General features: G+C 43.1%; 1 protein-coding gene across 9 annotated transcripts in view; it reads right to left on the reverse strand.

Annotated features, from left to right (window-relative positions):
• The window catches only part of LOC139385551 (pleckstrin homology-like domain family B member 1), a 106,490-nt gene that overhangs the window by 80,686 nt on the left and 13,451 nt on the right, over positions 1–12,353 (reverse strand). For 5 of the 9 annotated variants that reach the window (XM_071130714.1, XM_071130707.1, XM_071130703.1 and 2 more), the window contains exons 2-3: positions 3,823–3,924; positions 380–503 (exon numbers count right to left, since the gene is read on the reverse strand). In XM_071130714.1, the coding sequence (XP_070986815.1) occupies positions 380–503; positions 3,823–3,903 (205 nt within the window). In that variant the 5' untranslated portion in view covers positions 3,904–3,924. Of the gene's footprint in view, positions 1–379; positions 504–3,822; positions 3,925–7,130; positions 7,251–12,353 lie in introns of those variants that run through there. The other 4 variants (XM_071130717.1, XM_071130705.1, XM_071130704.1 and 1 more) reach the window with 1 other exon arrangement.

Below are 12,353 nucleotides of genomic sequence, written 5' to 3' on the forward strand. Positions count from 1 at the left end.
AAATCTTACTTTTAAAAGTTCCTATTCTGTTAACTCATCCTCTAGTCGTATTTGTGGCCAAAGCATAAATTTGAGAAAAAACACTGTGAGTGTGTGTGTGTGTTTCTGGCTGGGGTATAGCCAATAGAGGTTCTAGTGGTATTGAAGTGAACACTGTAGGGTGAAGGACATGCCGCTGTCAGTTGTATGCTCCTGGGGCTGATGTGTGAGCATGTGCATGTTCTTGTATTCTGTGCTCCATTGTGTGTGTGTGCATGCAAATCCTCACTGTTCAAAAGCACACATATGAAACAGCAAAAGCGGTGTAAGGACCAACCAAATTCGTACACCTCACCTATCTACATTCCTTGACATTTGGATAGAAGCAATATTAGCTCACCTTCAGGAAGGGGCAGCAGTGTGATGGCCGTGCTGAGACGGCCACTTCCCAGACTGACCAGATGGGGGCGCTCTGCCTGGACCTTCAGCGCCTTGCCACTCTCAAACAGATCCAGTGGCGTGCTCTACGAACAGAAAGGTCACAGACTCAATTATCATTGCATTAGCTCCATTTGGCCTCATATGGCAGTATAAGTTAATGATTGGAAGCAGACTTAATATCATCAAATGTTTTGGAAAAGCTAAATGGGGTAGAGAATAGAGACAACTACCCTCAAGCTACAGTTGGCCTTCTGACGAACCATTAATGCATCCCAAATGGATGGATGCTCCCTTTCACTGCAAAAGATAGTCACACAAAAATGTTCACTATCCAGACAAACAGCCAGTACATAACATGATATTATATGACTGTGTTGGCTATTCAGAATGATCCCTTTCATTCCTTCTCAATTCATGAGAACAATATGTTTTAGTGCTGTTTTAGCAGCTACACTGGATCACAGGCCTACATTACGGTTCATTTCATAGCCCTGGGACATCCAGCCTGTATGAATGTCTTCTCTGTGTGGTGGCATTGCTCTAGCTGACTGCTGGTGCTGTTTACATATCGCTTTATACAGAGAGAGTGTGAGCTGTGAGGGAGCCTAGTTATGCCCGCAGAGCAAAAACACCAGCATGCGGCTTTGGGAGAAGGAAATGTTGTCATGGTAACAGCACTCGCTGGAAACCACTGAAGCACTGCAATTAAGAGACATTACCTCCTGGAAGACATACATGAGCTAAGCTGTGAAGAACCTCTTTGTCATCATCAGCATAGCATCTCTCTGAATGTATTGCACATGTGGGGTTTGCATGACATTTTTAGTCAAAATTAATTCATTTGATGCCAAGGCTACTCTAACATTGTACTGTAGAAGACTAGAGGGAGTAAAATGGTTGAACCCAATGATCATTAGCCCAATGTATGGCATGCTACTTTGAGTCTGTTGTATAGCCTTGATGATAATCTTTCTCCTTCACCTGTTACAATCAACCCATCTGCACACCAAGCAGCGTTACGACAGACCATGAAGTCAGCCTCTCCTTTGGGTGGCAACCCATGGCTGTCCAAATAGGATGATTTACTTTCAATTAGATCAATCTGTTAAAGCTGGGCCCAGGAGAAGAGAATTGGGGAGATAGATGATAATAGCTTTAAGGCAAAAGCCAGCTAGCAGTAGTGACTAGATGTAGTAGATGAGGGCCCATGAGTGCTTTGAGGGATAGTGCAATTACATTTTGGACTAGTAATAGGCCTAATCACATGCCACCATTTTGTAGCAGGTAGTGGTGATGAAATATTGAAATGCCACAGGGTCTCTTTGTCATCAGGATGGTGTTCAGTAGGGACAAAACGTTTTACCGTTGCCAATTTGTTTTGCTACAGTGTGCCCTACTGAACACAACCCCAAACCTTACTAAGACCTCTCTGAAGAGCATCCAAGTGTTTCCTGCTTGATAGGGCAAAGGCCTACTGTAACAAGTTCAGTCTCTTCTATCAGCCTCTCTTTGATATTTTACACTTTGATCTTATGCTGGTTTAATCATTGTCTCTCTCCTGCATGTCAGAATAGGCTACTGTGTTAGTGGTACCCAGCTGCAGTTTCCTGTGTGCTACTGCTCCCCTGTGGCACTCCAGAGTCTCTCTCTCTCTCTCTCTCTCTCTCTCTCTCTCTCTCTCTCTCTCTCTCTCTCTCTCTCTCTCTCTCTCTCTCTCTCTCTCTCTCTCTCTCTCTCTCTCTCTCTCTCTCTCTCTCTCTCTCTCTCTCTCTCTCTCTCTCTCTCTCTCTCTCTCTCTCTCTCTCTCTCTCTCTCTCTCAAATATCATATAGATTAGCTAACCATTATTTAAGAGTTCCTGAATATAAATGGTACTGACACCCACAATGAGTACTGGCACCTACATGTATTTCAGTCCAAGTCAAGCACTGCCTGGATTGCCAGATGGATATTTTAACTAGTATTTGAACCCAGGACTCAGCAACACAGAGCCACACTAACAACAGGTGGGTACAGAGGCAGCTTGTTGTTACAGACCCATTTCTCTCTTATCTAGTTAGTCTTCAGGGAGCCTTGACATGCCACATCAGTGGACACAGTTATCCAGAGGAGAAAATGCAGCGGGTATGGTTTGACATTGGAAAAATAAAACCAAATTACATAGTACGATGACAGCCAGGATTTTGTTTTGTTTCCAACTTCACTTGCCAAGTTTTTAGTATCGCTCACACAATGGCCTCACAGACCAAGTGCCCTTCCCCATTATGAGAACACTCATCACAGAGTGGTAGTGAAGGGCAGGTTCACTAAGAGCGCATCAGCAGTAAGGAAGGAGGAAATAAAGACAGCTCGTTTAGCTCTTTGGGGAGGAGCTCTTGGTTGGCGCGACAGTTTGATTGTGTGTGCTACGCTGCAGAAGTTTGGTTTATTTTCAGCGTGTGTAGTTTATAAAGTATTTTTTTAAATGCATTTCCCATTGAAGTTCATTAGGGCTGTACTATTATTGCCCTGCCAGAAGTATTTGGGTGGACATTTTAGTTAAATGTGAAGTTGCTTGTAAGTTGTGTATTGTTATTTGAACTGTATTGAGGTGGGTGTACTAATGACATGTGGCCGAGAAGATTGTGGACATTTTTAAGGCCTTTGTGTCTATGAACACCCCCCACATTCATACCCTCTGCACTCCTCCACTGGACGATAATACAGGTTATTGCAAATCCTCTGTTGATGACTGGGTTCTTTCTTGTATGAAGTTGCTGTTCAATTGCTCTGCCATTATTATTATTATTGTATGAGGTATTCTTGGTGGGGTTACCCCTGTGCTGATGAGGTATTCTTGGTGGGGTTACCCCTGTGCTGTGATGTGGGTTTTATATGGTGTGTATTCTCTTTTCTCTCCACTGGCTATCTGGTTAACAGGCTACACTCTAGGCAGTCTCGTCTGCTGATGTGTGTGGGTCTGGTAGTGGTACTCTCTCTATTCTACTATTTTCCTTTCGGCATGGTTAATACCTGCCTGGCGCCCAAACAAAATCTTTCTTTACCCCTCTCTAATAAATACCGCTACAATACACACAAACTAGCAACGTTGCAGTTCTTGACACAAACCGGTATGCATGGCACCTACTACCATACCACGTTACAAGGCACTTCAGTATTTTGTCTTGCCCATTCACCCTCTGAATGGCACACATACACAATCCACTTCTCAATTGTCTCAACGCTTAATCCTTACTTAACCGGTCTCCTCACCTCCCCTGATTGAAGTGGATTTAACAAGTGACATCAATTAGATATCATAGCTTTCACCTGGTCAGTCTATGTCATGGAAAGGGCAGGTGTTCTTAATGTTTTGTATACTCAGTATATATATATATACACACACACACACACACACCTCACCTGTAACACCTTATGGGTCTGCCATCCGCGTTCAGGCAAGTTCCTGTTCAGACTGTCCATATCCACTGCGTTGTCGATCATGCCCTCTGACACATGAAGATCCTATGGAACAAAACATGACACACCTGTGAGAGGATCATCTAAGAAAGGAGACTAACAGCGATGAAAGGATTCAAAGGCCTTCTGCCGTTACTGACTCCTGCTGTTTACAAAAGGCAACATGAACACTTAATCTACTCTTTGTGTCTCTGTCTTCAGTCAAGTCTCGTCTTATGTGGCGTTTATACTGTACATGCACGGTTCTATACATTGCAAGTGAAAGACAATGGTCCAGAATGTTTAACTAGGCATGGCCAATGGGACTGTGAAAAGTCAGACCTTACAAGTTATCAATGAGTACGCTTAGAGAAAGACAGACACTGCTGATTGGGATTCCCCCTTCAGCCCCTCTCAGCCAGGATGAGTCAGTAATGTGATTCATTAGATGAGAACACACACCACACACGGGGAGACAGACAACGTTTACACACAAATAATGCTGATGTCCCCTGTTATAGAACTCAGTCAACACACACATACAGTACCAGTCAAAGGTTTGGACACACCTACTCATTCCAGGGTGTTTCTTTATTGTTACTATTTTCTACATTGTATAATAATAGTGAAGACATCAAAACTATGAAATAATACATATGGAATCACGTAGTAACCCAAAAAGTTTTGAACAAATTGATTCTTCAAAGTAGCCACCCTTTGCTTTGATGACAGCTTTGCACACTTTTGGCATTATCTCAACCAGCTTCATGAGGTAGTCACCTGGAGTGCATTTCAATTAACAAGTGTGCCTTTGTGGATTGTCTTACTGCGTTTGAGCCAATCAGTTGTCTTGTGACAAGGGTAGGGTTAGCACACAGAAGATAGTCATATTTGGTCAAATACCAAGCCATATTTGGTAAAATACCAAGCCATATTTGGTAAAATACCAAGCCATATTTGGTAAAATACCAAGCCATATTTGGTAAAATACCAAGCCATATTTGGTAAAATACCAAGCCATATTTGGTAAAATACCAAGCCATATTTGGTAAAATACCAAGTCCATTTTATGGCAAGAATAGCTGAAATAAGCAAAGAGAAATGACAGGCCATCATTACTACAAGACATGAAGGTCAGTCAATCCGGAAAATTTCAAGAACTTTTAAAGTTTCTTCAAGTGCAGTCGCAAATACCATCAAGTGTTATGACGAAACTGGCTCTCATGTGGACCGCCACAGGAACGCAAGACCCAGAGTTACCTCTGCTGCAGAGGATAAGTTCATAAGAGTTAACTGCAGCTCAGATTGCAGCCCAAATAAATGTTTCACCGAGTTCAAGTAAGACACATCTGAACGTCAACTGTTCAGAGGAGACTGTGTGAATCAGGCCTTCATGGTCAAATTGCTGCAACGAAACCACTACTAAGGTCACCAATAATATGAAGAGACTTGCTTGTGCCAAGAAACATGAGCAATGGACATTAGAATGGTGGAAATGTGTCCTTTGGACTGATGAGTCCAAATGTGAGATTATTGGTTCCAACTGCCGTGTCTTTGTGAGACACAGAGTAGGTGAACAGATCTCCCTCCGCATGTGTGGTTCACACCGTGAAGCATGGCGGTGTGATGGTGTGGGGGTGCTTTGCTGGTGACACTATCTGTGATTTATTTAGAATTCAAGGCAAACTTAACCAGCATGGCTACCACAGCATTCTGCAGCGAAACGCCATCCCATCTGGTTTGTGCTTAGTGGGACTATTATTTGTTTTTCAACAGGACAATGACCCAACACACCTCCAGGCTGTGTAAGGGCTATTTGACCAAGAAGGAGAGTGATGGATGACCTGACCATCAGATGACCTGGTCTCCACAATCATCCAATCTCAACCCAATTGAGATGGTTTGGGATGAGTTGGAACACAGTATGAAGGAACATTAGCCAACTAGTGCTCAGGATATGTGGGAACTCCTTCAAGACAGATGGAAAAGCATTCTAGGTGAAGCTGGTTGAGAGAATATCAAGAGTGTGCAAAGGGTGGCTTCTTTGAGGAATCCCAAAAATATTTTGAATTTTTTAAAACACTTTTTTGGTTACTAGATGATTCCATATGTGTTATTTCATAGTTTTGATCTATTCACTATTATCATACAATGTAGAAAATAGTACAAATAAGGAAAAACCCTTGAATGACTGGTACTGTACGTACGAACACACAAACACCCACACAAACATATGTGGGCACACATTCTCACACACACACACACACACACACACACACACACACACACACACACACACACACACACACACACACACACACACACACACACACACACACACACACACACACACACACACAGGGTGATCTCCCCTGAGACCTGACACATCCAGAGGAATGCATAGCAGCCGCCTTGCGTCTGTCTGTCTGTCCGTCTGTGTCTGTCTGCCCTCCCATCAGTCTCTACTACATCCACCCCTCTCTTCCACTCTCCTTATCCCACAAATTCTTTCTCTCTTATTCAATGCTTTTTGGCTTGTCCACAGAGTCGGCCCACAACAGATTGCTATGCATACTTTTTCATGTCTATATTTGTACACGTGTTATAATTGACCAGATTTGAGAGTGAGTGTATGTGAGACTAAGAAAACACGTATGCATCCATTATCTATGAAATTAGAGGCTTGTGGGCAAATTTAGTTGAGAAAACCACAAGCAATGTTAACCAACCCATATTTATAGTCATCTTTGTACATTTAAGTGTCTTGGGTGGAAGTCTTCTCAGAGTAATTAGCATCCCTAAAATGTTGTGCAGGGTTGGAAAATGTGTTTCTGATGCATCCCGATATACAACATAGATTCAAATGTTCTTTATCATTAAGTTTATCCTGTTGTCATGATAGAACTCAGCCAAGAAATTAGCTAAAATATCTGATCTATCTATAGAAATGACAACAGGGAAAGGGAAAGTGGGATACCTAGTCAGTTATCCTGCTGAATGTTCAACTGAAATGTGTCTTCCGCATTTAACCCAACCCATCTGAATCCGAGAGGTGCGGGGGGGCTGCCTTAATCGACCTCCATGTCTTCGCCCAGGGTCAAGCATTAAAAAAACACTATGATCAGAACAAAACACTTCAATCTAAGTTATATTTCACATGACCATATATACTAAGAAACTACAATATGTGAGAGACCCAGTAACCTCATGATATAGCCATCACGTCCCTTGTCATATCTCACAGTGTAGTTGTAGGGCGATCCAATAATTACCTTTCGCCAGTTGTCCAGCAAATACACGTCCTCCATTTGCGAAATAATTCTAGCTTTCAACTACCGAGTGAGCGAATTAGAGCTTCCTTCAAAGCTGCTACAGTATCTACTACCTGCCAGCAGCTCTACCTACTGGTGTATCGTCTACCTCAACAATCACCGCTGATTCGCTACCTGCTCCCATTTACAACACCAACCTGTCTGTGCTTGCTACACTGAACTAAGCCCGCATTCCTGCCTGGCAGCCACAAGCCCTGATAACAGATGGAGATAGGAATGTATAAAGGACAGAGAAAAATAGGGAAGGGAAAAGTGAGAGAGGAAGAGAGGTGAGGGGTAGAAGTAGCCTTTAGAGTGAGTTGACCATGAAGCAGAAACAGTGTATATTAACACTATTAGAGAAATACAAACATGCAACAACAGAGAGAATAACTCCATGTAGGCAATGTAGGTCAACTGGAGAGCTGGATAGAACATACAATAGGCCGCTGTCTAATCCAATATATCTCTGTGATCTAGTCTGGTTTGATCTGATTCCAGCCCCTATTCTCAGCCAGTTCCCACCACATGCCATCACATTCATCAAAGCCTCATCTCTCTCTCTCGCTCTCTGTCCAAATACTGTTGACAGCCTTTTCTCTATCGATGAGCTCTAAAGAACCAGCCCACTGCTAACTACACGCACACAGATTAAAGGAGCAACAATGCAAAGAATGGCGGCCTGGAGTCACTGCTATAAAGGCAGGCGTTGTTTTCAAATGAGCATGCATGGATCTTTCCCTCACACATTAAGGAATATTTGTTGATGGGGATATGAGTTGGAGAGCAGAAATGTTGGAGGGAAGGAGGGAGCTTGTGGCTTGCTGAAGGCATGCGGGTATGGGCAATAGCGGGGCAAGTCCCACGACTGTCCCATGAGTCAAACAAATCAGTCACTCAGACACGTTGATGACTATCTGGGAGAAGTGTGGAAAATTTGTGAATTTGGGAATTTCTTCCATATTTTCGTCCACTAGTCAAGACAGGGAAACTCCTAAACAGCAGTGGTAGTGTAGAACTGAACGTCCTCGACTTAACAACAAGATATGACCTCCTTAGACATCCTACGGTAGCTCATGTCAAAAATCCTTTTTAGGCCTTTATACTGCATGGAGGAGGAGATTCCTGTGTCAGGGGTAGGTGTCAGAAAGAGCTACATGAAATGATGCCTTCATTTAACCACAGGGTTAACAGTTGGATATATAGTAACGCCTCCGCTCAAACTACGCTCTGGAATATCCTCTCCCTACCATCCAAACACAGCATTTGCAGGTTTTATCATGCATATGAATGCACGTGGGACAACATTCTCCACAGATTCTCTACCCATGGGCATGAATTTCAAATGAAGAGACGCTTTGTGAGCTTCCAAAATGCTGATGCATCTGAAACAAATAGCTATTAGAATATAAATGAATAGTCTCGTATGGTGTCCTGTAGTTCCAGGGTAATGATTGGCTTCCTGTTCCTTCCTACCCAGAGGATTACTCAACACTGGCATTAGAACTGAGGTGGGAGAGAGAGAGAGAGGGAGAGGATGGTATTTTCAATGTCTGGTTTATCTTCCTCTGCCAGCTCTGAGCCCTGCCTCCTCCACCTGGTGATGAACCACCTTGTTCTAATCGTCTCTCTCGTGACACCAAATAAACTCCCTCACTCCTTTTCTTTCCCCACCCCACGCACGCACACGCGCACACGCGCACACACGCACGCAAACACATACACACACACACACACACACACGGGTGTTACTCTAACTGTAAGAGAGACATGAGAAGAGCCTGATCGCAAAGGGGAGGAAATCAAATAAGCCAATGAGGACATTTGACTGTTACTCATGAGGTACTGTTACATTTACTGGTGAATAAACAATCGATAAATTCAGTTACAAATGCCATATCTGCTCACATGACTGTTTTATCCTCATCCTTTTAGTTTTTGTTCTCGTAATAAAATATTCACTGTCTCTATAAACTGTAAGCAATCTCTCCCTGAGGCCTGATGTGTTTCTCACCCGGAGATGTTTCACACTTCTAATATTCACACTAGCATACTACCTAGAATGAAGCAATCAATTATTGGGCTTGCTGGCATGGACTTTGACACTAAATGGCCCTGTTACAATATCAAAACTAGCTTACCTTCTAGAATGAAGCAATGTATTGGGCACATATTGTAGCTAAGTGGTATGTTAGTATGGACACTGGAACGCCAACATGTCAGGGAACAGGTTAGAGAGGGGAGGACAGTAGTTCTAGTAGTAGGCACCATGTACAGCCTACTATAGGAAACCAAGTGGCTGCACATAAATACTTGGCATTTCAAAGAACATATGATTATGGCAACAATTTTACTCTGCAATGTTCCTTAGCTATTCACAACTGGATGTGGCTGGAGCCAAATAGCACCTTCTGTTTTTAGGGCCACAGAAATATAGCAAACAACTGTGGGAAGAGGTCCAGCATGCATCTTTTAGGCAGTCTTTACCAGATACCGTAAATCAGATTATAGAAAGATTCATGCAATATGCACAATACGGGGATATTACTACAAGAATACAAAGCAAGAAAGCAACAGTAAACATGTCGTCCCCCACACACATGATGTTGCGGCCCCCTTGGGCCAAACAGTGTAATTTTGTAAATGACGGATCTCTATGGCAACGAATATCCTTGACAGATTTATATGCATTTATGTACCAGACCACGAACATGTGAATTTATATTGGTCAGTAACGGCCATTTTGTTTTAGGTACTAGTCTGGAAAGTATTGCGTTGAGAAACCTTTGTCCATAGATGCCACATATCAAGTTTTGTGCAGATTGATCATTCGGTGCCAAAGGAGTGTTTTTCACAAAATCAAAATGGCGGAAAATCCATCATGACCTTATGGGTCCCTGAATCAAATTATTTCCTTGTGAGGAGAGAAATCTATGTGCCGAATTTCATGACTTTAGGTCAAACGGAGGGAGGGGCATGACCTTTCGCATTTTCTATCACGTGTTATACCGCCACCATCTGGCCAATCAGTACAATTTTGTAAATGCCAGCTCTCTATGGTAAGACACATCATTCACCCAAGTTTAGTCCAAATCAGGCCAGTGCTGTCTGAGATATCGTGTGTGACAAACAATGTACGTACTAACGGATGGAGACAGAGCCACAGGCCCCTCCCCGATTTCATTGTGGGGGACAATCATACTACTTTATGTGATCGACCCAAGTGATATATTGAGAGTTACTACAGCCATTGCATCACAAGAAAGCACACAACCTACTGAAACAAAGTGGTATTAGAAGTCTAGGAGTTGGGACCAAACCTGTTGCCACTGAAAACAAATACAACACAAATAACTTCCATGGTTACTACATGAACGTGATGAAAAGTCCTGCTACACGCTGTTGTTTAACTTGGTCTGGTTTTCACTCGGTGGACTAGTAAACTACTGGTAAATTCCTAATAACACAACATAAAGCATTTTCAAACAACATTAGAACCACATTGAGGGGTTAATTTAAAATCTGTCTGAAGAAAGAGTAATAAATTAAGAGTTTATGGTTATTTTGCTTACTGCCGTTTGCTTGAGCAAAATGTCACACTTTGTTGCATGGAATGCAAAACAGTTCAAAAAGTAGGTTTAGCTCAAAACAAGAACTCAATTTATGAGATGGAAGGAGAGGCAATTTAAAATGTGGTATTGCGAAAGTGCCCTTCTGTGGCAACACCCTTCCATGGTCTATCACCCATACAAAGTTTATATTTTCTCGGGCTGAGAATACAGCACACCATACAGTTGTGGCCAAAAGTTTTGAGAATGACACAAATATACATTTTCAAAGTCTGCTGCCTCAGTTTGTATGATGGCAATTTGCATATACACCAGAATGTTATGAAGAGTGATCAAATGAATTGCAATTAATTGCAAAGTTCCTCTTTGCCATACAAATTAAATGGAATCCCCAAAAAACATTTACACTGCATTTCAGCCCTGCCACAAAAGGACCAGCTGACATCATGTCAGTGATTCTCTCGTTAACACAGGTGTGAGTGTTGACGAGGACAGGGCTGGAGATCACTCTGTCAGGCTGATTGAGTTTGAATAACAGACTGGAAGCTTCAAAAGGAGGGTGGTGCTTGGGATCATTGTTCTTCCTCTGTCAGCCATGGTTACCTACAAGGAAACACGTGCCGTCATCATTGCTTTGCACAAAAAGGGCTTCACAGGCAAGGATATTGCTGCCAGTAAGATTGCACCTAAATCAACCATTTATTGGATCATCAAGAACTTGAAGGAGAGCGGTTCAATTGTTATGAAGAAGGCTTCAGGGCGCCCAAGAAAGTCCAGCAAGCGCCAGGACTGTCTCCTAAAGTTGATTCAGCTGTGGGATCGGGGCACCACTAGTACAGAGCTTGCTCAGGAATGGCAGCATGCAGGTGTGAGTGTATCTGCAGGTGTGAGTGCATCTGCACACACAGTGAGGCGACGACTTTTGGAGGATGGCCTGGTGTCAAGAAGGGCAGCAAAGCCACTTCTCTCCAGGAAAAACATCAGGGACAGACTGATATTCTGCAAAAGGTACAGGAATTGGACTGCTGAGGACTGGGGTAAAGTCATTTTCTCTGATGAATCCCCTTTCCGATTGTTTGGGGCATCAGGAAAAAAGCTTGTCCGGAGAAGACAAGGTGAGCGCTACCATCAGTCCTGTGCCATGCCAACAGTGAAGCATCCTGAGACCATTCATGTGTGGGGTTGCTTCTCAGCCAAGGGAGTGGGCTCACTCACAATTTTGCCTAAGAACACAGCCATGAATAAAGAATGATACCAACACATCCTCCGAGAGCAACTTCTCCCAACCATCCAGGAACAGTTTGGTGATGAACAATGCCTTTTCCAGCATGATGGAACACCTTGCCATAAGGCAAAAGTGATAACTAAGTGGCTCGGGGAACAAAACATTGATATTTTTGGTCCATGGCCAGAAACTCCCCAGACCTTAATCCCCTTGAGAACTTGTGGTCAATCCTCAAGAGGCAGGTGGACAAACAAAACCCCACAAATTCTGACAAACTCCAAGCATTGATTATGCAAGAATGGGCTGCCATCAGTCAGGATGTGGCCCAGAAGTGAATTGACAGCATACCAGGGCGGATTGCAGAGAGCTTGAAAAAGAAGGGTCAACACT

The sequence above is a fragment of the Oncorhynchus clarkii genome, chromosome 27, assembly GCF_045791955.1.
Source record: "Oncorhynchus clarkii lewisi isolate Uvic-CL-2024 chromosome 27, UVic_Ocla_1.0, whole genome shotgun sequence".
In the NCBI taxonomy this organism is placed as follows: Eukaryota; Metazoa; Chordata; class Actinopteri; order Salmoniformes; family Salmonidae; genus Oncorhynchus; species Oncorhynchus clarkii.